General features: G+C 31.9%; 1 protein-coding gene across 4 annotated transcripts in view; it reads right to left on the reverse strand.

Annotated features, from left to right (window-relative positions):
- Positions 1-24016, reverse strand: part of LOC126735356 (uncharacterized) — a 109628-nt gene that overhangs the window by 19642 nt on the left and 65970 nt on the right. For 2 of the 4 annotated variants that reach the window (XM_050439319.1, XM_050439316.1), the window contains 6 exons: positions 23497-23817; positions 20838-21185; positions 10313-10375; positions 9993-10241; positions 2179-2263; positions 1994-2103 (listed from right to left, as the gene is read on the reverse strand). In XM_050439319.1, coding sequence (XP_050295276.1) covers positions 1994-2103; positions 2179-2263; positions 9993-10241; positions 10313-10375; positions 20838-21185; positions 23497-23817 — 1176 coding nt within the window. The remainder of the gene's footprint in view (positions 1-1993; positions 2104-2178; positions 2264-9992; positions 10242-10312; positions 10376-20837; positions 21186-23496; positions 23818-24016) is intronic. The other 2 variants (XM_050439317.1, XM_050439318.1) reach the window with 2 other exon arrangements.

The raw sequence follows: 24016 nt of genomic DNA on the forward strand, positions 1-24016 counted from the left end.
ACTGAATCCCAATTATGAGGGGCATAGTAAACATTTAAAATCAATAGACAAAATGTTGAACTCTAGTTTTTTATTTTAAATGGTCATTCATTATGCATTTTGCGAAATTTAAATGCACTCCTTTGGTACCACCCCAGAATAACCAACACAATAAAAAACTCTCTTGTAAGACTTAAAAGACCAGCTGGTTTTATTATATTAGTGGTAGATTGCACAATTTTTTTGCAACATTTCGAACTGATTCAGTTGGAGGAGATATTTTCTTTTCTATAAATATCCTTAAAATTTACACCACCAATCACACTAGCTTATTATGGATGGATCCATGAATACCCGAATTGTAGAATTTTTCTCAAGCGAAGTGAAAGGTTTGGTTCGGACGCGGTAGTGCATCTTTATATAGTCGATTTTAAGTGGTTCCTAATGAAACCAAACAATGAATGAAGGTGACATGACGGAGTGAGATACCCAAAATATCAGTGTCAAAAAGAGCAAGCAGAAAATTGTAGCAGGCAGCTCGTTTGGAAGTCATCTTACACTAGTACAGTCGTGCTGTCATTAGAAATGGTCCAATGAATGCAAAAATTAGATAGAGGATGAAATTTTGACAATAAGTTGTATGGGTTGAGAAAGTGCAAAAACCAAAAATGCTAACAAAAATTCCGAAGGGTTTTTTTTTAGGGGATGGTCTTGGATTGGCGCTACCCCTTTGCATTTACAACTTTGACTCCATGAGATAAACTGTTCAGAAAAATCAGAGCTACCTTTTTTTTCATAAAGCTGAATTCATCCGAGCTGATTTAGAGGGTGTAAAAAGGGGGTGAAGTTTTGAAAAATTGGTTTTAAATTAATAACTCTCTTGGAAAAAATCCCACGAATTTTGTTCAAATAGCAAAATTATAGCTCTCAAAAAGACGCGTACATTGATATATATATATATCGACTATGCAAAAAATTATTGACACACCCAAAAAAATTATCAAAAAATTTAAAAAAATTTCATTTTGAAATAACTCGAAAACTATACATCAAAGAAACAAGTGTTGGATGTACAGAAGGTGGAGAAAAATTTTATCTTCAATTTGCTAGTAAAAGCAACCCTCAACTCCGTACGTAAACCACCCTTATGGGGCGTGAAAATTTTGAAAACCTTTTTTGGAGAAACTATCGACTGTACGATGTTGCTTCTACGCAACAAATTAAAGCAAAAAGTCTAAGCTATCATTTTTTCCACGTCAAAGAGGTGATAAATTGCATTTTAAGGGCTGTAAAATTAAGGGGCGCATATTAGAAACCAGTTTTTCCGAGTTATCTTTTCGGGTAAGAATTTTTTAACTTGAAAATGTTTTAACACAATAAAATAAAAAATATTTTTAAGATATTCAGACTATAATTATTCAGAATTAAAGTATTAAAGAGAGAAAAAACGTCCAAAGTTATCAGCAAAATAAAAATACTAAGAAAAGTAGGGAAAATATAACACGCAAAATTAGATTTTAATTTCAATACAAATTTCCGAGAGTTTTCCTGTAAATAAGTATCCAAGAAAATAATTCTATTAAATTTTATCAGTAAAAAAATGCCTTCAAAATTAAAAGTTTTATTTTAATTATAAGAAAGAAAATACATCTAACAGAAAATCAAATTAACTTAAGATGTTCACGAAAATTAATTATTTTCTAAATAATTAGGGTTTAAATTGAATAAATTTTTTGACGCATTCACGTTTTTCTGTCAGTTGTGGTTTAATGGAAAATGATTAAACGGCGTCAACGTTCCAATTTTAAATAAGATACCTAATATCTTCTTACATTTTGGATAAGGCAAGTTCCCGTTAAACCGAAAGTAACATACCTGCATACCTAATTTCATTTGTTTAAAATAAAATATAAATACTTAATCGCCAATAGAAACTCATTATTTTTAATAATACAGGGAAATTTCTTTAAAATAATAAATTTTTAGTAGATAATTAATAGTCTTTAGAACTTACTCAAATTCATCGGTTTCCCATCAAGAACACATTTAACATAATCTTTCTCACTAGCATTCAAACTGCAACGGGGATGAATCTGCGACGTTAAATCAAAAGTAGATAATCGACTGGAAAGGAAATAATTAAATTTATAAACATATAGACACTATCATAAAAGTTATTTATTTAAATATATTATTTACCTATTAAAACTAAATCCATCTGTGTACCTATTATTATATTGCCCTTCTTCACCGTCTATGGTTTCAGTTGACATTGGCTTGTTATCTGTAAGTGGTTTGAAAGAAAATAAATTAACGTCTTTAAAAATTAAAAAAAAAAAACTAAATAAAAATTAAATGCGATAAAGAGTATCTATTCTTCAAACTTGAGGAGAAGCATAAAACTTTTTATTTAGTAGGAACTACTGAATAAGAAGGCTTCGTTTATCCGAACTGAACTGTTTCCTTAATAAAATCATATTTCTATATTTACATAAACGTCAGAGGTCGGTCGATTTTTTAAAAATTTCTTTTCAGACATTGCAAATTGCAAATATTACAACAAGATCTAAGAAACTAATAAAGTCGCGTTCACTAGTTAATAAGTATATTAATTATTTTATTACTTTTTAACCGTAATATAAATCTTACTTATGTAATAACTCGGACACTAAACCTCCATCGACGATGGATAAGAGTCTCGAGAGACTATTCTCAAAAAGTTTAATATTTCCACTATAAAATTATTATATTATTTACGTATAAACTTGAATCTTTCAATTTAATTTTGAATTATTCGATTTTTTGCGTCCTATTCAGAAACACTGTCGTATGAGAAAATGAAACATTCATCTATGTAAGTTTACTTGTTAAAAACAGCGAAATTTTAGGATTCTAGCAATAGGGCAAGTCGGAAAAAATGCATTTTTCAATGCAACAGGACCGCCAACAGCAGGTACATGTTTATTTTTTGGAGGATTCTCACATTTCCTTTTACTTTCGGTTATTTCACTTGTTAGGTAGCACATAGGAGTCCATAAAGGTAGGTGCGCTCCTTTAAGGGCATGATAGATGACCTAATTTAAAAAAAATTTAGCCAAACAGGTACAGGTCGAAATCCGTTTTTAAATTCTATATTGCAACTTTTGCATTTTTTTGAATAACAGCCAAATTTCACAGTTAATCGGTAATTACAGCGTAAGTTACAATTGGTATGTAAGTTTCAAAGTTTATTTTGTTTTGTCTAATGTTTATTTAATCAAATACTATGAATTCCAAAAATCTGTGTTAACTAAGATATAAAATAGACATTGACACGTGAAATATAATTGTAGAGATAAAATACTTTGATTGATGCTTGAAAAAACTGCTTTCATCATTCAACCTAAAAAATACGCCTAGTTACTGCACTTTATGTTTTATTTTAAGTTAACATTCATGTCGATGTCTGGCCAATTCTCAGAATTTCAGCCTCTCTAGTGGAACACTTTAGGTAATCAAGTTACTGGATAGGGGCCTCTATTGTGGGGCAGCTCTTGTAAACTAAAGTGTATGATATGCATTCATGGGTGAGGGACTCACTTAATAAACAATAAACAAAAAAGTCGGTAGGCTTAGCAGCTGCCATACACACTAATTGTGTATGGTTATCACGAACTTAGTGTTGAGTCTTTTTTAAATCGAGTTCCTTTACTTTTTATTGGACACTACTGTTAAATGGCATTTACCAGTGAAGAGTAATGGAGCTTTCGCCACGCTTACACCAGGTGCGTTATATAGATCCGAGTTACCAAGCTTCCAGGTTCTGGTTTCAAAACACCTTTCGTCGGCTTAGTGAAGTTAGAATTGGCAACAATCCGGCACATAGTGTCAATCCTCGTGACGATGTAGAAATTGACAAGTAGATCAATTTCTACATCGTAAACATGAAGGTCTGAACGATTAAGCACAAAGATGGAAAGTATCCCTTTCATGGTACGGAGGTGCAGGGCTTACAAGAAGAAGACCCTGCAAGAAAAATCCAGGTATGCCACTTTTTGTTGAATAAGGACATCGAAAAACTCTTATTAGAAGACATTTTATCTACCAGAGCATTTAATAAGAGCAACCAATTTACAGTTGCTACAAAATAATATCCCCGATCAATTAGCCGAAGCTGAACTCTTGGAATGAGAAAGGCCGATAATCTTCCAATAAGATGGTTGTCTAGCGGACTAGACCTTGGCTGTCAGGTATTACTTGGAAAACTGTTTTCCGGAGGGTTGGATCAGCAGAGGCGGATCCATTCCTTGGCCCCCTCGATCGCCTGACTTAACTCCCTTGAATTTTTTCATCTAGGGCCGGGCAAAGAAAAATTGGTAGGCAGAATGAATCAGGCATTTGACAGTATAAAAAAAGAGATGTCGTTAAGGGTGACCAAAACCGAAGTAAGAAATGGGGCCCGTACTTGTAGTAGAAATAGTGGATTACATTTCGAGTATGAAAAATAAATGGTTCAAACAAAATTCAGTTTCATTAAACATTCAAATTTGAAATTACCCCACAATAGCAGCTCTAATTGTGAGAATTGACCAGACATCAATATTTTTAAAACGGTTTGAACGATGAAAGCAATTTTATTTAATCAAAATTGATCAAGAAAAGTATATTATTTCTAACTTCTTTATTTTTAACTCTAGAATTGTTTTCACGTTTCAATGTCTCAATTTTTGTTCTCTTAGTTAACACAAATGCTTGCAACATTAATATGATACTTGTATTAACTAATGATTAGACAAAACAAAGTAAACGTTGAAATTTAGACATCAGTTGTAATATGTGCTGTATTACCGATTAAGGGTGAAATTTAGTTATTTATTGAAAAAAATGCAAAAACTTCAAAAAAATATGTTAAAAAGGGATTTTGACCTATACGTTTACCCTAAAATATTCCAAATTAGGTCATCTAGCATGCGCTGCACTTATTTAGGATTAAACTTACCTTCCGGGCATCCTGTATAATCAAAAATATTTCGGGAATTAAGAATATGTATAAATTAATTAGTTGTTTTGATGTCGTTAAAAAATTCATTTTTTTTTTTCAAACAATATAGAGTGAAACCCGGTGGCTCAATAGCAAATGGGCACAATTTATTCAATTAAAAATAATCGGATTACACGGTAGATCCCATTTATTGATTTAGAAATTAGGTCAGTTTTATGCTAATACAAAAATCTAAAAAGACCAACACACAAAATTAGCGAAAACAAAAAAGCACACAGTCACGGTCTGAGAACATATAATAAATGGCTACACGTGTTTCGCTCTAGCTAGAGCATCACCAGGCCTAAAATCAAAAATATTAGTCTAAACAAAATTAAATTTAAATAAAAAACACTAAAAACCCTATTCACAACCTTATTTATGTAGTCAAACTACATAAACAAACTATTGTCTGTATAACTTAAAAAAAGAACACAATGACCATGATATTTCCCAAGCACAAATATAATTCCAACAAAACCATAATCCATCCGCCCCATTTATTACACATTAACAACATATGACAGACTCGCGGCCACCTTTCTTACAATATGACATTATAATTAAAATTATTAAAATTTCATAAAACACCAATGACATATATATTAATGAAGAATAAAAATAAAATAAAGACTTTCCATCTATAACCTGACACATTTTAACTGCTTATAAGTCGAGAACGGAAAATGACAACAATGTGCGGTTTTCATAGAACTTCATCAATATTTTTAAAGTTTTTTTTGACAGTGTTGCCAAGTTTCAAAATTTACCTGAAATAGGAGGAAAAAAATTGATGATTTTCAAAGGCCGATTTCTCAAAAATTTTAAATGTAACACCCTGTACTTTTTAATTTTACATGAAAGCCTGTTAAATCCCCTTTCCGAAAATGTATAAATTGCCTTAAATTCATATTTTTTTTTACAGAGCCAATTTTAGTAAATGACACCTTTTTGAAAATTTTCCTACAATAAATACCTATTAAATAACATTCTCAGTATCAAGTGACAACAATAACAATTGTAGCTTGTCAAGGAGGCTGTGAGTTGCACGATTTGTTTTGTGGGCTTCAACTACTGTCAAATCTTTTTAACGTCATTCGTTGGGCAGTCCCAATAATTTGATTTCTATATGTATTTTTGCATTTTTTTAAGATTTTGAAAGGTTTAAATATGTTTACCACCCGGAAAAAGACACGTTACGTGTTATTATTTAGTGAATGCAAATCAGTTACGCAGACGAGAAGAAGATTTAGGCTGATTTTTGAAAGGGCTCCACCTTCACGCAATTCTATACTTTATTGGGTACGCCAATTTTCCCAGGAGGGAACAGTTAAAAGAAAAGTTAGAACAAACTTAAATGCACAAGATAATCTGTTGGATAATATTTTGCTGGTAAAAGAAGTGTTATCCTTAAACAATAACCAAATATCTATTAGGAAGATAGCTTAAACGACAAATATGTCAAAAAGTAAAGTACATAAAATTCCACAAATAATTAAGTTTAAACCCTACAAAATTCAAACTTTCCAAAAAATAGAAAATCGCGCCCTTGAAAAGATATTTAATGTGCAAAACACTACTAGATCTTTTTAGAAATGAGCCGGATACCAATTTAATAATGTCTCATGAGGCAACAATTCACATCAGTGCTCGAGTAAATAAGCATAACTGCCGAATATGGGGAGATGAAAATCCTCGAGTGTATAACGAATTTGAAAGAGATTCTCCTAAGCTGAACGTTTGGTGTGCGGTATCGAATTCTAAAATTTATGGGCCATTTTTTTTCCAAGAAGCAACAGTGAATGGAAACAATTACACCGATATGTTGGAAACATTTTTTTATCCTCAACTTCAGCAGGATGGAATTTTAGACACGGTAGACCGCACACACGGTGTCCAGCAAGACGTCATATACCACACTTCTCGAGGGTCGCAAGGGATTCCTTAGATATTACTTTTGGAAACAGATGGATAGGGCGAGCAGGTCCAATCGAGTGGGCACCTTATTCTCCCGATCTAACCATTCCAGATTTTTGTGTATGGGGATAGAAAGAAAGAAAGAAAGAAAATGTGCTATATTACGTAAGAATAATCTTGTGTACAAGCATCCTATAAGCTAAAAAAACAGAACAAAAATACAATTTCAAAAATTGACAAAACAATGAACAAAATTAAACAACAGAAGACAAAACTTTTTGAACATACTTGAATTAAAGATAACTAAATAAAACAATCAATTACTAAATAAAGGTAAACTTGTTGACAAAACTAGAGAAGAAAAAGGAAAAAAAAATTTTTCAACATGTCCAAGGTTAAAACCTATCATTAAAAAAGTCATCCAGGTTATAATATGCCTTAGCCAATAAAAGCGACTTTAATTCTCTTTTAAATTTTCGTAACATCCGATATATGTCTAGCACATAGAGGAACATGATTGTAAATTTTTTTACTTATGTAAATTAATGAGTTTTTGGTAAGACGTTGGAATAGGTAGGGGAACATCATTTACACGACGAGTCAAATGGCCAGTGTCAGAGGGTAGTTTGGGAATTTTGTGAATAAGAGCAGCTGTTTCTAAGATAAAGAGTGAAAAAAGAGTTAGGATTTTTGCAGAAATGAAGAGTGGTTTGCAAGAATCTCTTAACTTAGCAGAACACAGGAAGCACACCACCCTGATAAAATCTGAAGGTCTTCAAGGATACAAGTCTTAATATAATCAGAATTTTTATGGCTCCATAGGATGGTGGTATCATCAGCAAACTGAACCACCTTGCCCTGCAGTTTCAATGAACTCAAGTCATCCACATACAGTAAAAATAACAGTGGTCCCAACACTGTACCCTGGGGAACGCCGCATTTTAGGGATCTAGAAGCAGACAAACGCTCAGACACTGTAACCTTCTGAGTACGGTTTGATAGATAGGACTCAAGCCATCGCAATGCTACGTCCCTAAAACCATATTTATCGAGCTTAGATAACAGTATTCCATGATCGACACAGTCAAATGCTTTGAATAGATCACAAAACACTGACGCCGATGACTCTCCAGAATTCAAAGACACATAGACGCTCTCCAAAAAGCTAAAAACAGCATAATGAGTCCCTTTACCGGCTTGAAATCCAAACCGTTTTGCAGACCAAATGCCATTATGATGTAAAAAGGACAAAATTCTGCTTTTTGCAAGTTTTTCAACTATCTTAGAGAGGGTAGACAAAATAGAAATGGGACGGAAATTACAAGGCTGATCCAAATCTCCACCCTCATGAAGAGGGATAACCACTGCCTCTTTTAAACATGAAGGAAAAATGCCAATATGTAAAGAATTGTTTATGGCAGAAACTAAAGCATTTAAGGCTGAATCAGGCAAAAAGAGTAACAACCTCGAAGATATCCCATCAGCTCCAGATGATTTATGGTTTTTTAGGCGTTTGATTTCATTTTTTACTTCGGTAAGTTCGACAGGATGAAAGAAAAATGAATGCTCAACCGGCACTTGTTGAAGATAGTACAGGGGATCAATGTTACTACGAATGCCCTTGAGAAAGATATTAGGTATATCACAATAATAGTCGTTTAAAATGTCAGGTCTTAACTCCAGGTTCAGATACTTTTCTATGGCAATGTCTAAAATCATTAATAATCGACCAACACTCTCTTTGCCTATTTGATGACATATTTAAGCGATCCCTATAATAATTAGATTTTGCTGCTTTAATTGTCTTTCTGTACAGACTACGGTATTTCTGATGATATACAAGGATATTTGTGGTATATTTGCACAATTTAGTCACATAGTACCACATATGTGGTATATTTGACTAAATTGTGCAAATATGTGATATGTAAAAGACCGTTGCTACAATCCAACCCCAAGGAATTTGGATGAACTGCGCAACAACATAGTAAACGTTTTCAACCAAATTACACCGCGAATGCTACAAAACGCCTTTGGCAACTTATTTCTCCGTCTACATTAATTGTGTTCCGAGCAAAATGGGGGTTCAGCATATTCAGCAGCTAATTTATTAGTTATAAATTAAAATTAATTTCTTCAATTGTTTGTTGTAAATAGTTGTAATTTAATACATAGAATAAATACTTTTTATAGACATGGCAATAGCGCAAATTATTTAATTATGATCATGCTAAAGCGATACATAGGCAATTACCAGAAAATGTTCATCAATCACCGAATATGTATTCTAGGAAAATTTTCAAAAAGGTGTCATTTACTAAAATTGGCTCTGTAAAAAAAAAAATAATGAATTTAAGATAATTTATACATTTTCGGAAAGGGGATTTAACAGGCTTTCATGTGAAATTAAAAAGTACAGGGTGTTACATTTAAAATTTTTGAGAAATCGGCCTTTGAAAATCATCAATTTTTTTCCTCCTATTTCAGGTAAATTTTAAAACTTGGCAATACTGTCAAAAAAAAACTTTAAAAATATTGATGAAGTTCTGTGAAAATCGCACATTGTTGTCATTTTTCGTTCTCGACTTATAAGCAGTTAAAATGTGTCAGTTTATAAATGGACACCCTGTAGTATTAAAAAATAATTAAATGTTAGATATAACTTTAGCCAATTTTCAATAATAAAAGCTTAAAGACAACTTCGGGGGCACTAAAGAGAGGATTCAAGAACAAATTATTAATATTAACTTATACCAGTACTTTTCCTTGTCTTCCGAGTCTCCTCGCATTCCGAAGTGGGGTTAATGTTAAAACATTTCTACCATTAAGTTGCTAAAATTTAGCTTTAATTTTTATTTAGATAGATGTGTTATATATTTTGGTATGCTAACCATATTGACCTTAAAAAAATTACATTTAGATAGATGTTGCAAAAATCAATTTTTTCCTATTGAACTCGTCATAAAATAAACTTCAAAAACCAATGCCTTCTTTTTCAACACAAAGAATTCTTTATTTATAATAACCATAAAGTGTGGATAAATTAAAGAATACTTATAATTCACGTTCAACTTGCCTGTCTCACCTAAATTTTCCTCCAGTTTGTCTTTTGTTTCTTTCGATTTTCCAGTTGTATCAACTGAGTGTTCTAGGTCTTGATTTGAAATTCCATTCAACTGACTTAAAGTAGTCACTTCCGGAACTCTAAGCTTCGATCCCATTTGAACATCATTTTCCTCATCCACCCTGACTTCTTCAAGGAGTTCTAAGTTCTTCTTAACAGACCTCTTTCCCGTTGATGGTTTTTTTTCTGGGCACTTGGTACCTATAGTACATACATTTGATTTCATATTTGTAAACAAAAAAAAAAGACGCAAAGAATCTGTTATGAAATACCTTTTCTTGGTCTTGCTGAACGTCTACTGCTCGGAGGCTCAGGTCGAACAAATAGTTGATCATCTATAAAATAAAATTACCATAGCATAAAACAAAAATGTTTAGTAGCATACACAAATCTATTTACTATTTTTGAAAAACTTTCTTCGATAGTTGAAACCAGTATTAAGAAAGTAATTTTTAATTTACTTGTTAAACACAAAATTTATATATAAAATAACGCAGTTATACAGAAATGCAAAAAATTTAACTTTTATAGATATGATACAGCACCTAAATAAATTAATTTATGTTTCTAATGAAAATAAATAAAATTAATTGCTTCATTTTTTTTTATATTGTCAATATTAGTTATTTGTTATTCAAAAAATATGTGTATACACATTACTCAAAACAATTATTGCATATTTTGGAAAGCCCTGTATAAGGCCTTTTAATCTTAAAATTGTGAAATGCTGGCGTAGTACCCAATATTATTATTCTTCTTTTGAATTAAATCAGCTGTTGTATGTTCTTATCTGTGTTTACACATTTTTTCTTTTTCACTGCAAAATGCTATACGTGAATAAGTAGGTTCTGAAGACGGGATACGCTAGCATCCAGGTCAAGGGTAGAACCAGCGACACAGGATCAATTTTTGTACTTGCAAACTTTAGGAAATCGTGCAACAACGCCTAGAAACCTACAAAATTAGCTGACAATCTTATCAGAGAAGGATTATTAATCAGACAATTAGAAACATACTAAGAGAATATAATTTAAGACCAAGAGGAGCAGCAAGTGGTCGACGTGGCACCAAGAACACCGTGCTGTACCGCTGATGACTGCAGGGCGGTACTATTCTCTGACGAGTCAGCATTTACTCTCTCGACAAATGATCGACGAGTAAGAGTATATAGAAGACCTGGAACCCGATTCCACAAACCAATATTCGTCAGTTAGAGACTTTTGGTGGAGAAGGTATTATGGCTTGGGAAGGAATAAACTTAGGTGCTCTTACTCCCCAATATCATTCAACAAGTCATTTTAAATGCTGGAGGGTATATTACAGATATTTTGCCAGAGTATGTTATATAGTAAGGAGGTTCTTCCAAGATATGGATATTGATGTAATGGATTGGCGAGCTAGGTCACCAGACCACATTCTAATAGAAAAATAATTTAATGAGGGTATTATACTGACGAAAATTGCGTTTCTGTGACGTCACCCCAGCGCCCCCATGTCAATTTTTTAAATGGAAATAGGGGTCGAGCCTTGAAAGGTAATTTTATTCTCTACATAGCTCTATTTTTTTATTTTATAAATTTTTCCTTAAGAGATATGAATAAATGCGAATAAAAAAATTAAGCTTATTTTAACTGAAAAAATAAAACGTATCTAACACCTAGTTTATTAAATGTTGAAAATGATGATGACTCCATTGACCTGCATACAAAAATACAATTGTTGTTCAAAACGTCCGCGCATATTAGCGAATATTTTGGGCGTCATTAACTGACATTCTATTTCGAAGATCTACATGGGAGTCAGGCTTTGTGGCTTTCAAGCCTTTGTTATTTAGCTAACCCTATAAAAGAAATCCAAAGGGGTAAGATCAGGAGATCTAGCAGACTATTACGAAACCTCTCCGGGCAATCAATGGTCCAGGAAATACGTCGTTCAAAAAATGACGAACAGCAGCAGCTAAAGTGGTGGTGCCCCAATATTAGTTTCTAATCTCAATATTAATCTACCATAATTAAAAACTAGTAAGCCATGAAGGTGTAATATTGTAGGTACTACCTATCATAAGTGCAACAAAAAAACCTGATATACAGGGTATCCCGAAATTACATCGCAATATTTTACCAGCCGCATCTTTGTCTAAATATAAGACAAAAACTTCGTATACAGGAATTTAAAAAAGTGAATCGTTTTCATGTTACAGGGTGTTTTATAATACCTATTGAATATGATTTTTCGTTAATATCTTCGAAACGCCTGGTCATTCTTTTTCGAAATTTTTATCGTATACTACCGTTAATGTTACTAACTGATTTTATAACATTTTATGCTAAAGTGTATACTGGGTCGATTAAAATTAGTGTTCAGAAGGGTTAAAAATGCCAAAAAAAATTTTTTCTAGGTACTTTCTAATAATTATGGTAATAAAATAGAAAATAATCAATATTTTTAATTAAGAAAGGTGCTCTTGTCTTATTTCGGTAGGAGCGCCCGTTTTTGAAATAATCAGACATGCAACCTACGCTCATAAAGTATTTTTGATAACGTTTAATAAAATTAAAACGTATGTTACAAATCATCAAGTATAAACATGACATAAGACTATTACAAATACTTAATTTTAAAATCAAAATCTATTTTCTTTGTTTAGAATTTTATTTCAAAATTGTAAATAATGTGTAAATAATTGAGAAAAATTAAAACAATTAACTTATTAGCAATGAAAAAAAACTGAAAATACCAAACAAAACAAACAAAAGAAAAAAAGTTATAGCAAGTAGTTGTCTCATTAACCTCCCAATTAATCAGTTGAATTAATCCTTCATGGGTATTAATTTCTACAGCATATATCAATTCGTTTTATACATTTACATACATTTATACATTTTAGCATAAAATGTTATAAAATCAGTTAGTAACAATAACAGTAGTATACGATAAAAAAAATTCGAAAAATAACTACCAGGCGTTTCGAAAATATTAACAAAAAAACACCTTCAATAGGAATTATAAAACACCCTGCAACATGAAAACGATTCACTTTTCAAGATTCCTGTATATGGAGTTTTTATATTATTTTTAGACAAAGACGCGGCTGGTAAAATATTGCGATGTAATTTCGGGACACCCTGTATACGCTAATGGATGTGACAATTTATCGTTAACCAGAAGTGCCAATATCACGAAATTGTCGATTATTCTTATTAATAATTAATATTTTCAACCTACTTTTACCACTAACCAGATTGCTATGGTAAATCTAATTATGTCAATATACTGGGTGATACATGAAAAGGGCAACACTTTTTTTTTACTTTTTAAGATAAACGAATAAAATTTGGTATGTTGATAGAACGGTTATAACAGCATGCGAAAAACTTTCTTATTTTAAATGGAAAACTAGTGCCAGTTTTCTTAAAAGTTTTAATTCTTACTCAAGCAATTACGAAAAAATGATTTTCATTGTATTTTAGTACTTAAATCTTTCACACGCCTATTTAAAATGTCATCATAACCTGTATTTTTTGAACAGTATGATATTAGGAAGAACCACTTGAAATGCAGCTTTTTTCCCAATAATTTGATATGACTATTTTTTAAATCGATTGATGGGTAAGCTCATAAGAAGAGAAAAAGTTAGCCACATAAATGCACTTAATTATTAATTTAAAGTTAATAACAATAAGATAGGAAACTTCGCTTTATTCAAAAGCAGGGGATTTTATAATGTAAAATAACACGACTTTTTTGTCACATAACACTATTTGACGGTAAAAGAGAAGTTTCGTTTTTGTTTGCAATACTTCAATACCACATATTTCATTTAATCAATTTTAAAATTAAAAAAAAAATACATCCTATTAACATTTACCTAGCATAACGTTCGTACAGACAAATGTTAAACAAAAAAGATCGTCGATTGAATTTATTGTATTATTTTAAACCAAATGCATAATAAAGTGAAATATTAGGTTTATTTTTAAATATTATAACATAAAAGTTTTTACGTGTATTATTTAAAATTAACCTGTTTTGTCTAATTCACTCTCTGGCTCTGTTATTAAAAGTTTTATATTATTCACATTTAAAACTTTTTACATGTATTGTTCAAAGTCCACTTTTTTGTCTAATTTACTCTCTAGAATTACGTTTGCTGCAATCCTTTCTAATATGTCAGGAGTTATGCTTTAAAAAGTTTTAGAAATTCTCGTTAATTCCTTCAGGTCAAGCACGAGAGTAGATTACTTTAATTATAAGTAGTGTTCATTTTGCTTTTGCAGGCTACTGATTTGTGATGTTGCAGCGTTTATTTAGTACTTACTTATACATTGTCCGATACTTGTAAAGTCTAGGTAAATAAATATTTGTCCGTTGCCTATTCAAAATTATACGGTGTTTTACGTATCCCTATAAAAAAATCTAGGATTGTCAAATCCGCTAACCTTAGAGTCAGACCATGAGTAGAGTTAGTCCTTTCGCGAAACTGACGCTGTAAATATTTGGTTACTTTTCTAGAATTCAGAGGGGCCGAACTCTCCTGATAAATATACATATTTCTAAGAACCGTTAGAGGATGAAGTTCTAAATATTGTTCAATTAAATTTTTTAGATACTGAAAATATCGTGCAGCAGTTAGAGCACCATGAAAAAATAATCGGTCCGATAATGTGCGTTCAGATAACTCCAGTCGAAACATGGATTCCGAATCGTCCTTGCAACTGTCTAGGACAAACAATTGTTTAATTTGTTGAGAATGATATCTTATCACCTCAATATGTATTTTGTCGATGAAACCTAGCACTGTTTGAAGACCAGAATTTCAAGCATAAAAAATTAATAAAACCAAGTTATTTTCTTGATATTTGCTTAGAAGCCGATTGGAGAATTGCAGTCGTCTTTCAAAGCCCCCTTCATATAAAGAGGTTGATGAAGATTGCTCTTAGAAGACTCGTGTTTTCAACTATCATTAAATTACATTGCCAGTTCTCTTACGAAAACTGGTATGTGTATTAGCGTGAAGTAAAACATTTAATAAAAATAATTGACGAACGCGTCAAATCGCAGTCTGCTATTCAAAAATTGAAAGTTCATGTTATTTTTATTATTAACTTTAATTTATTAACTAAACGCGTTTACGTACGTGACCTAGTTTTTTATTTTTTTGGGCTTATTTATTAACCGATTTAAAAAACAATCATATCATATTATTAAAAGCGGTTCTTCTCAAAAACGTGCTATTTAAACAATTTAAGTAAATGCCAAAAATACTGGTTTGCAGAAAATTTTAAATTGGGCATTTATTTAAAAATAAAAACTTCTGACGCATTGATGGAAAGTAGCAAATGCGGTATCATGGCCCTCTAGTCTTTTTTATCAAAATACGTAACGATATACCTAAGTGTCCCATTTAAAATAAGAAAATTAGTGTCAATTTCGGATTAACCAGAAGTGACGGAACGTAAGTGTTGCCTTTTCCCTGTGTCACCCGGGATATCTCGAGGCAACTTTCTATACTTTTTGAATATGGTTTGAAATAAATATTAAAAAAAATTTTCTTTATTTCGAATTAGTTTATAAAACAACCTTATGAGGTAAAATGGATGTTTTTTACTAATACTTGGTTCTCCGAACTAAAAAAAAGTATTAAAAATTACTTATCTTTTTTACTTACTTAAAATACAAAAATTTAGCAAAAAAAGAATAAAAAAAATTTAGAAAAGGTCTCTGAATTTACTACAATCTTTTGAACGTATTTATATTGGTGTTCACTTAATGGTATACACTATCTATATCTCAAGGACCCTTGACCCCAGCCAATTAGGAAAACAAAATTATAACAAGAATGACAATGAAGAATCGTCCAGAATTTTTAACTTTGCAAAATGGCCTTAAGAGTCTGTCAAATTGAAACTTTATAATATAATAAAAATACAAATTTAAAATTTGACCAAAATTATTAAATTAAAATATAAGTTTGATAACGTCACTGGACAGCTGAGTAATTTTTTTATTAATTCGGTTTAAGCCAAATTTTCATTGGACAATAATAAGAGTGGGGAAAACAAATTAATGTTGTCATGTTTAAATCGCTATATCTTAAAAAAATTTAACGAACAAGGTATCATATATAAGATAATTTATAATAGGTACAAAGAACAGCTATTCTCGTGATGTTGGTCAACTTTTGTGAGCGAGATCTTTTATTCTTTTAAAAATTAAAAATCGAGATGAGTTGAGTCTAGAGATCTACTAGCTAGCCAAGGAAATAAACTTCCTCTTCCAATCCACCCGAAAATAAACTGCTTATCAAGGTAGTGACGCATCTGGTTCGCAAAATGGGCAGGACATCCACCGTGTTAAAACCATATATTTCTCAGTGTCGCGAGGTCATGTTTTCTAATAATTGTAGCATATCATTAATATTGAAGATATATTTCACCATATACAGTTCTATCAGATAAAAGGGCCGATAATCTCTCCTTCAACAATTCCGCACCATACATTCACGGTCCAACGATGTTCATGGTCAACTTCACGCATCCAGTGAGGATTATTACCATACAGGAATGCATGTTGGGCAGGTTTATTTTACCATTGCTGGTAAATGAGGCTTCACTTGTCCATAGTACTGTATCCAAAAAACGATGATCGTCCCTTATCAGGTTATCAAGCCAATGATAATAATTTAAGTGGTTGTCGAAATATGCGTTTGGTAGAGCCTGGTGCGTTTAGCAGAGCCTGGTGCAAGACAATATGAGAGATGCATGTTAAACATGAAAATTATATTAATGAAATTAACTAAATTTCCCAAATGCCTATGAATTTCGCGAATACCAGCATGTGGATCAACATTGATATAAGCTAAAACGTTTATGATCTTGATTGTATTGACTCTGCGATACCTTATTTGAGTAGAAGTTGATTGTACTATGCTAGTTTATCTAAGTCGTCCTGCTAAGCGAGTAAACATATGCCTGAAATGATGCGTCCGATTAGGGTACTGCAAAGCAGACTCTCTTATAGCTCTGGCTGAATTTCGAAAGCATTCAAAATACACAGATAAAATATCGAATGTCTCTTCATTTGTAAACGGCATTTTTACTTTAATAGTGGAAATAAGCAGTAAACTTTCTTTCACAAAACAATAAACAAACCAAACTGACAGTTACTGCTTTCATTGTCATAAAAACGATAATTTATTTGTTTTTGATTCTATTATTACCAGTTATTTGGCAATAATTCCGAAGCGAATAAATGTATCGATATAGGGTTTGCGCCAAAATGTAGATTTTGGCGCAATTGGATCAATAGATCCAATGAAAATTTGGCTTAAATCGAATACATAAAAAATATACTTAGCTCTCTAATAACGTTATCAAACTTATATCTTAATTTAATAATTTTGGTCAAATTTTAAATTTTCATTTTGACAAATGCGCCGACTTACGACCACTTTGCAAAGATGAAAATATGTTGGGATGATCCCTCATTGCCATTTTTGTTATATTATGTTCTTAATTGGCTCCAGAGCTCTTGAGATAAAGATAGTGTACACCCTTAACTAAACTCCCTGTAAATACACACCCCACAAAAATTATCGCATCACTAATATTTTAAGATATTTTTAATATTTTTTGGGACAATCTGTATATGTATCAACTTAAAACATATTTCTGGTTTCTTATCATGGACAAAAAATGATCCGAATTTCTTACATATTTTTCTAAGCAAATAGTGTTATTCTAAAGTGAAAATTTAAATTTATTGTTAATAATGGATGTGCCTGAACGTTTAACAAGACATGTGACTAATGAAGAAGCCGCTAGAATCATTGCGCTCATAGAAGATGGCCGCAGTCAAAGATACGTCACTCGGACAATGGGAGTTCAACAAAGCACCATATCCAGAGTTGTAATCGCTACCAAGAAACAGGACAACTATCCAGACGACCCGGACAAGGCCGCAGAAGAGTTACTTAAGGTTCTTGTTACTTAAGGTTAACGGCTTCAAGAATTAGGCATACCACCTCTAGAAGACTGCAAACAGATCTGTTGGCTGCTCGTAATGCCCGAATAGGCCTACAGACAGTTCGAAATAGGCTAAGAGAAGCAGGTTTACGAGCCAGAGTGCCAGCTAGAGGTCCACGTCTTACCAGAGAACATCGAGTACCAAGATTGCAATTTGCTAGAGAACACGCAAATTGGAATATTCAAGATTGGTCCAATATTTTATTCACGGATGAATCAAGACTTTGTCTATATTCCTCAGATAGGCGTGTACCAGTATATAGGCGACGTGGTGAACGGCACGATCAGGTTAATTTTTGTCAAACTGAAAGCTTTGGTGGTGGCTCTATCATGGTTTGGGGAATTTCTTTTGAGGGTCGCACGGAGCTAGTACCAGTGAATGATGGAAGACTAAATGCTGATAGGTATATAACCGATATCCTAGAACCCCATGAAGTGCCCTATATGCCATATATCGGTGATAATTCTGTGCTTATGCATGATAATGTTTCATCGTTCACACGCTGCTAGAGTTGTTCGGCAATACTTAGAAAAGGTCGAGATACCCACCCTAAATTGGCCTGCACGTAGCCCGAACCTTAATCCGATAGAACATGTCTGGGACCATCTAGGATGGCAAATTCAGCAACATCTAGCACCAATAAGAACACGAGATGATCTTCAAAATGTTCTTTTTGACTTCTGGGCAAACGTGCCGCAAGAATATCTCCAGAACCTGTTTAGAAGCCTTCAAAGACGAATGGAAGCTGTAATTAGAGCCAGGGGCGGTAACACACGCTATTAGAAATTCATTGGCTTAAATAAAGTTAATTTTTTTTGTATACATGTTGTAGCGTTTTATTTTTCTACTCCTATTTTCACTAACGCTCCATTGATATTTCATTAATTTCAATAATTATCTTAATAATTTCAGTCAACTTCTTTTATTGATATTTCTTTAAATTCACACTGTCAATAACACATTACTACTGTAACGCATCACTCTCCTGGTTTAATTATTCATGCTTTCTGTTGACGGTCCGTCACTCTTCTGGTTGGTCTTAATGTTTTCTCTGATTGGCTGATATTGACAACTCAGGCGAAAGGTGGGGTCGTTACTTATTTAGTCGGTACTGCATCCATTTTTTCGAGGACTTGTTCCCGTGTTGCAGGTAGAAGCAGACGTAAAAGGCCGGTTTTTTATTTCCGAAGTTTATGAAGCAGGAAGTGGCCAATATGGTTTATAATTTATAGTCCTTAATCTTGTTCCTTTAGGGAACCGTTTATTTCATAATTCTGGTGCAGGATGCCCAAGATTTTAATGGATACATAATGAAACTTAGCAAGGTGAGTGTATCACATTTTGAACGCCATTCATTTTTATCGACAGTGAATACCATGGCAACCGTTGTTTTAGGGTTTTACTTTTCCGTTTTCCTCTTTATTCTTCTTCAATTGTTGATGGCTACAGGCTGTTGATTTCCCCGGGAAATTGCTGAAAGCGGTGGAGCTGTAGCCAGAGTTAGAGCTAGTATTAGAAATTCCCAGTCTGGATAGCTAAGCTACAAATGGCATACATTCACAGCCTGAAGGTTTTGAAGGCTAGCCGTTCATTTCTTGGAGGAATATACAGGCCAGTTTATTCCATTTATTTAAATATTATTAACCATAGATTTGTCTCACTTATTTAAATTTTTATTAATATATCTTTAATTTCAATTTATTGCTACAAATATTTAATCAATATCATAATTTAATATGTCAATTTCTTATCTATAATTTTAGTTATTTTTTGTTCAGTATTTTTCGGTACCTTTTTTGGTAGTTAAGTAGATATAACTCGGTTAAGGTTGATATGCCTTAGGTGAAAAGGTTCATGAACTTTCCCCTGCATACTACAAATATATTATAAAAAAAAAAACTTTAATAATTGCAATTTATTTTTCAAGTGCTGAAATCTACCTAGTAGCGAAATCATAATTTAAATGTTACTTTTGTCAAATTTATTTAAATCTTATCAACATTATTCATATTATTTTAATTCATAGCAAATTATTAATTTTTATCAGATTAGAACATGAGGTGTGTACATATCTTTGATGTAAATATAATTTGGTTGTATTGTTAAGATATTTTTTTTGTCTTTTTAAATCTACTTTATCCAGGGTCATTTAATTGTTAATTGAAACCTATATACCAAGTGTTTTTCTTAGTTTTCTTTCATTTATTAAAAAAAAACTAAGTGGCGCCCTCTTATTTAATAGTTATAATCAAGTTTATAATCTTTAATAGCCAGTCATAAGTGAATCTTCGAACAATCCCAAGCCTCCAATAATTCTGAGCTACTGTCTGCAAACTCTTGGCAAAATAGTAACACTGTAAAGTTAACGCCACAATGTTTTGTACAATTTTTTTGATTTTTGTATGTTTTGGCAAATCAAAATGTTTGTCCTCTGTAGATTGAACTGATTTAAAATAAATGATGCAAAAGTCGTATTATTTGGTGATTTAATTATCAATATCAATGAAATTTTAAAAAACAGGCAAAAAATTTAAAATATTTAAGAAATAATAAGTGATGCGATAATTTTTGTGGGGTGTGTATCTAAATTAATTAGAATGCCATAAGCATTAAGTTAGTTAAGAGTTATCGTGAGCTGCGTTTCTTCAATTAACTTCGCATTTCGTTTAGAGGCCGATTCGACGTACTTATTACGCTAGAGCCCTTTTACACCATTGTATATGAACATAACGTAAAAAGAACATTTAATAAAATCTAAACTAAAAATAGTACCTTGCAAACTAGTAGCGTTATTCGCATTCTTTTCCTGAGTATTTCTTGAATCTTGGAGGTCATTGGGAACAATAGGCTCCTTGAAGTTTGGTAAACGTTCAATGCCAGAAACATCCGGAATCTGAGGAATGTTATCTACCATAGGCAAAACCTCGCTTTCACAAACCATCGGTTGTTTATCTGTGTGATCATCAACTTCATTCAACCTCGCGTTCTCTTTATTAGCAATTGGTTCGAAAACATTTGATTTCTCCTTGGCAAGTTTTTTTGAAATTGTGTCTGTATTAGGAGTTTTCTTTGGTCTACCCACTTTATTTTTAGGCTTAGTCTTGGAAGTTGGTACAACATCTAAGAAACAAAGAATTGCTAAATAATACAAAAGTAATTAAGATACGACTTAATATTTCAGCTATTTTACATTTATAAAAAAAAATGAGCTTAAAAAAGATAATAGCTTTTTGTAACATGTTAATTTTTAAAAAACCAATGATATTGGCCGTAAATTCTTTAATATCTAGTCATTAAGAGTTATATTTCATATATTTATATATATATATAATATTTCAAGGGAGCCATTAACAGGATTATAGTTTCTGGACTATTGAATATACAGTGTGTATCAGCCAAATGAAATAAATAAATAGGGGTATTCTCGAAAAAACGCTCAGACACGTCAATAGATATATCTACTTGTCTATTAAAAAAAAAAAAATTATACAGGGCATATCATGTAGCAGTGTCCAATATCAACTTTCTCATTTTAAATGTGACACCCTCATATTACTCAATTTTTAGAATCATTTTATGTACAATTTTAGTGCTTTCGAATTTATTGCAAAAATTCTTGACACTCGATATATTTTTTAAAAGGTAAGTAAAAATACATATCGACGTGTCTGAGCGTTTTTTTGAAAATGTTATTTATTTATTTATTACGGAATTTATTCCATTTGGCTGAGACTGTATATGTTTTTACGGCTAATATAAAATATTAGCGCCGTACTAATATAAGGTTAACAATCAATTTATAGATTTAGACATTCAGACAGTTTCAGAAAGGTTATTTCAACTTTAGGTTATACCTTAGTTTAAAATATAGCAATAGCGAATTTGTCTATTTAAAAAAAAATTGATTTGACAGAGATACAGGATTGTCATTGTTACAAGCAAGTACAATCCTTATTTTTTCAACTGTTCTTATCACGGAATACCCTGACTAGCCTATTCTTTTGTTATTTGACTGCCCGCGCTATCTTTCTATATCTTAATTATATTGAATCTGGTTAGTTTTCGCTATGTTCTTTTTTGTCGGCAAAATATTAAAAATTGGAAGAAAACGTGAAGGCTAGAAACTAAAAGCTCATTGATGTAAAAAAACCGTATTATTATTATACAGCCTTAAAAATATCTTATTTTCATCATATTACATCATATAAGTGAGAAAAAGTTTTCGCGTCTTCGATTCTCTAATCCTGCGCTCAACGAAAAAGCCGCATTTATATTTAAAAAAAAAATTATACAGAAACAAATCGAAAATTAAACGAAGTCCTGGAAATCCAGATAACATCCGGGAGCAAGCAGCATAATCCAGCACAAAGTTATTGCCAAGAAATGCAGGTTTAGATATTTATGAATAGGAATATCAAGTTTTTAGTTAATCGCGAAATCTCAACAAAATATCAAAGTTGCGAATGACGATATTTTTTTAGTTTCCTTGGTGGAAAAAGCCAATTGAGCAAATCTACCACATTAAAGAGTAGATTATCAATTCTAAAAAATTGTTTAGAATAAAAAGACTTGCTGCTAAAATGCTGCTATTTTAGTGCTCCTAATTTTGGTACTTGGGATCTTTGATGTATGTTAAAGAAATAATTTAGAGATAATTCGAGTAAATGATTTGGTAGATAAGGGGTGCAAGGTGCAAAAATACTCTTAATGTATCTTTTTACAAAATAAGCTTTTCAGCCTGTATTCCAAGCATAGACTAAGACAATCTTTAGCAACTGAATAATCTGCAAGGTATTGATAAATAAGTACGGAAAATTTCGGAAAGTGATTTGATATAAAAAAAATTAACAGTGTGCTATATAAACCTATGTCCGCAAGTGTTCCCTTTTCCAAGACATGGAGTTTTGACATTTTTCTTACACACTGACAATTTATTTGTTGCTCTGACACCGGTTGAGATGCAAGTGAAATTTGTAGGTGTTAACAGTTTTTTGCATTATATGCAATTAAGAATTTTCTGTACATTATTGGCTATGATAATGATCTTAAAAATTTGTAACTAATAATTTTTAAAGAAATATATTAAAAAAACCGTTCGTAACATATCGAGAAATTGATATATTATCCTTGCATTACTTCACATGTTCGACTTTGCTTTCCCAGCTCAATTTTTTCAAAAATTAAATAAAAGGACATATCAAAAACGGTACCAAACAATAAAAATTATACTTTCGCACTTATTTCAATACTTAGTATTTTAGTTAATACTTAATATAAATTTCATAGGAAGATAAATTTATTCAGATGATATTGCAATAAAAAAGGTATAATCCTTAAAGCTTGAAGACTTTTCTAAGACCCTTTATAAAGACATGAATTGGAAAACAAAAATTAAAAAAATCCATACTTTTTAGACTACTTAAATTAGTACCTTGAAAACTAGTAGCATCGTTAGCATTCTCCTCTAGAATACTTCCTAAATCAGGATCGGTTGAAAGAATAGGTTCCTTCAAGTTTGGAAAACGTTCAATCCCAGAAACATCTGGAATCTTAGAATGTTGTATAACTTCGCTCTCCAAACTCATCGGATGTTCATCTACTACGTGATCATCAACCGGATTTAATCGGGCATTCTCATTATTAATTATTGGCACGGAAACTTTTGATTTTCCTCTAGCAGCAACTTTTTTTGCAGTTGTAGTTGCTTTCTTTCCACGTTTATTTCTAGACCCGGTTTGAGGCAGTTCATTTTCTAAGAAACAAAAACATAGGTAAATAATCGAATAGATTGTTAAAAACAGCTTAATATTTTAGATACTCTAAACGGTATACGTAATTTCTAATTGTTTATAAAAATATGTGACTAGGGGCATCATTTTTACAAAATAAAACCGTTGTTACAGTTAAGGGTTCTAGTTTGTGTTACGAGTTTTGTTTTCAGATGAAGCAAC

Source organism: Anthonomus grandis, chromosome 4 (genome assembly GCF_022605725.1).
Source record: "Anthonomus grandis grandis chromosome 4, icAntGran1.3, whole genome shotgun sequence".
Classification (NCBI taxonomy): domain Eukaryota; kingdom Metazoa; phylum Arthropoda; class Insecta; order Coleoptera; family Curculionidae; genus Anthonomus; species Anthonomus grandis.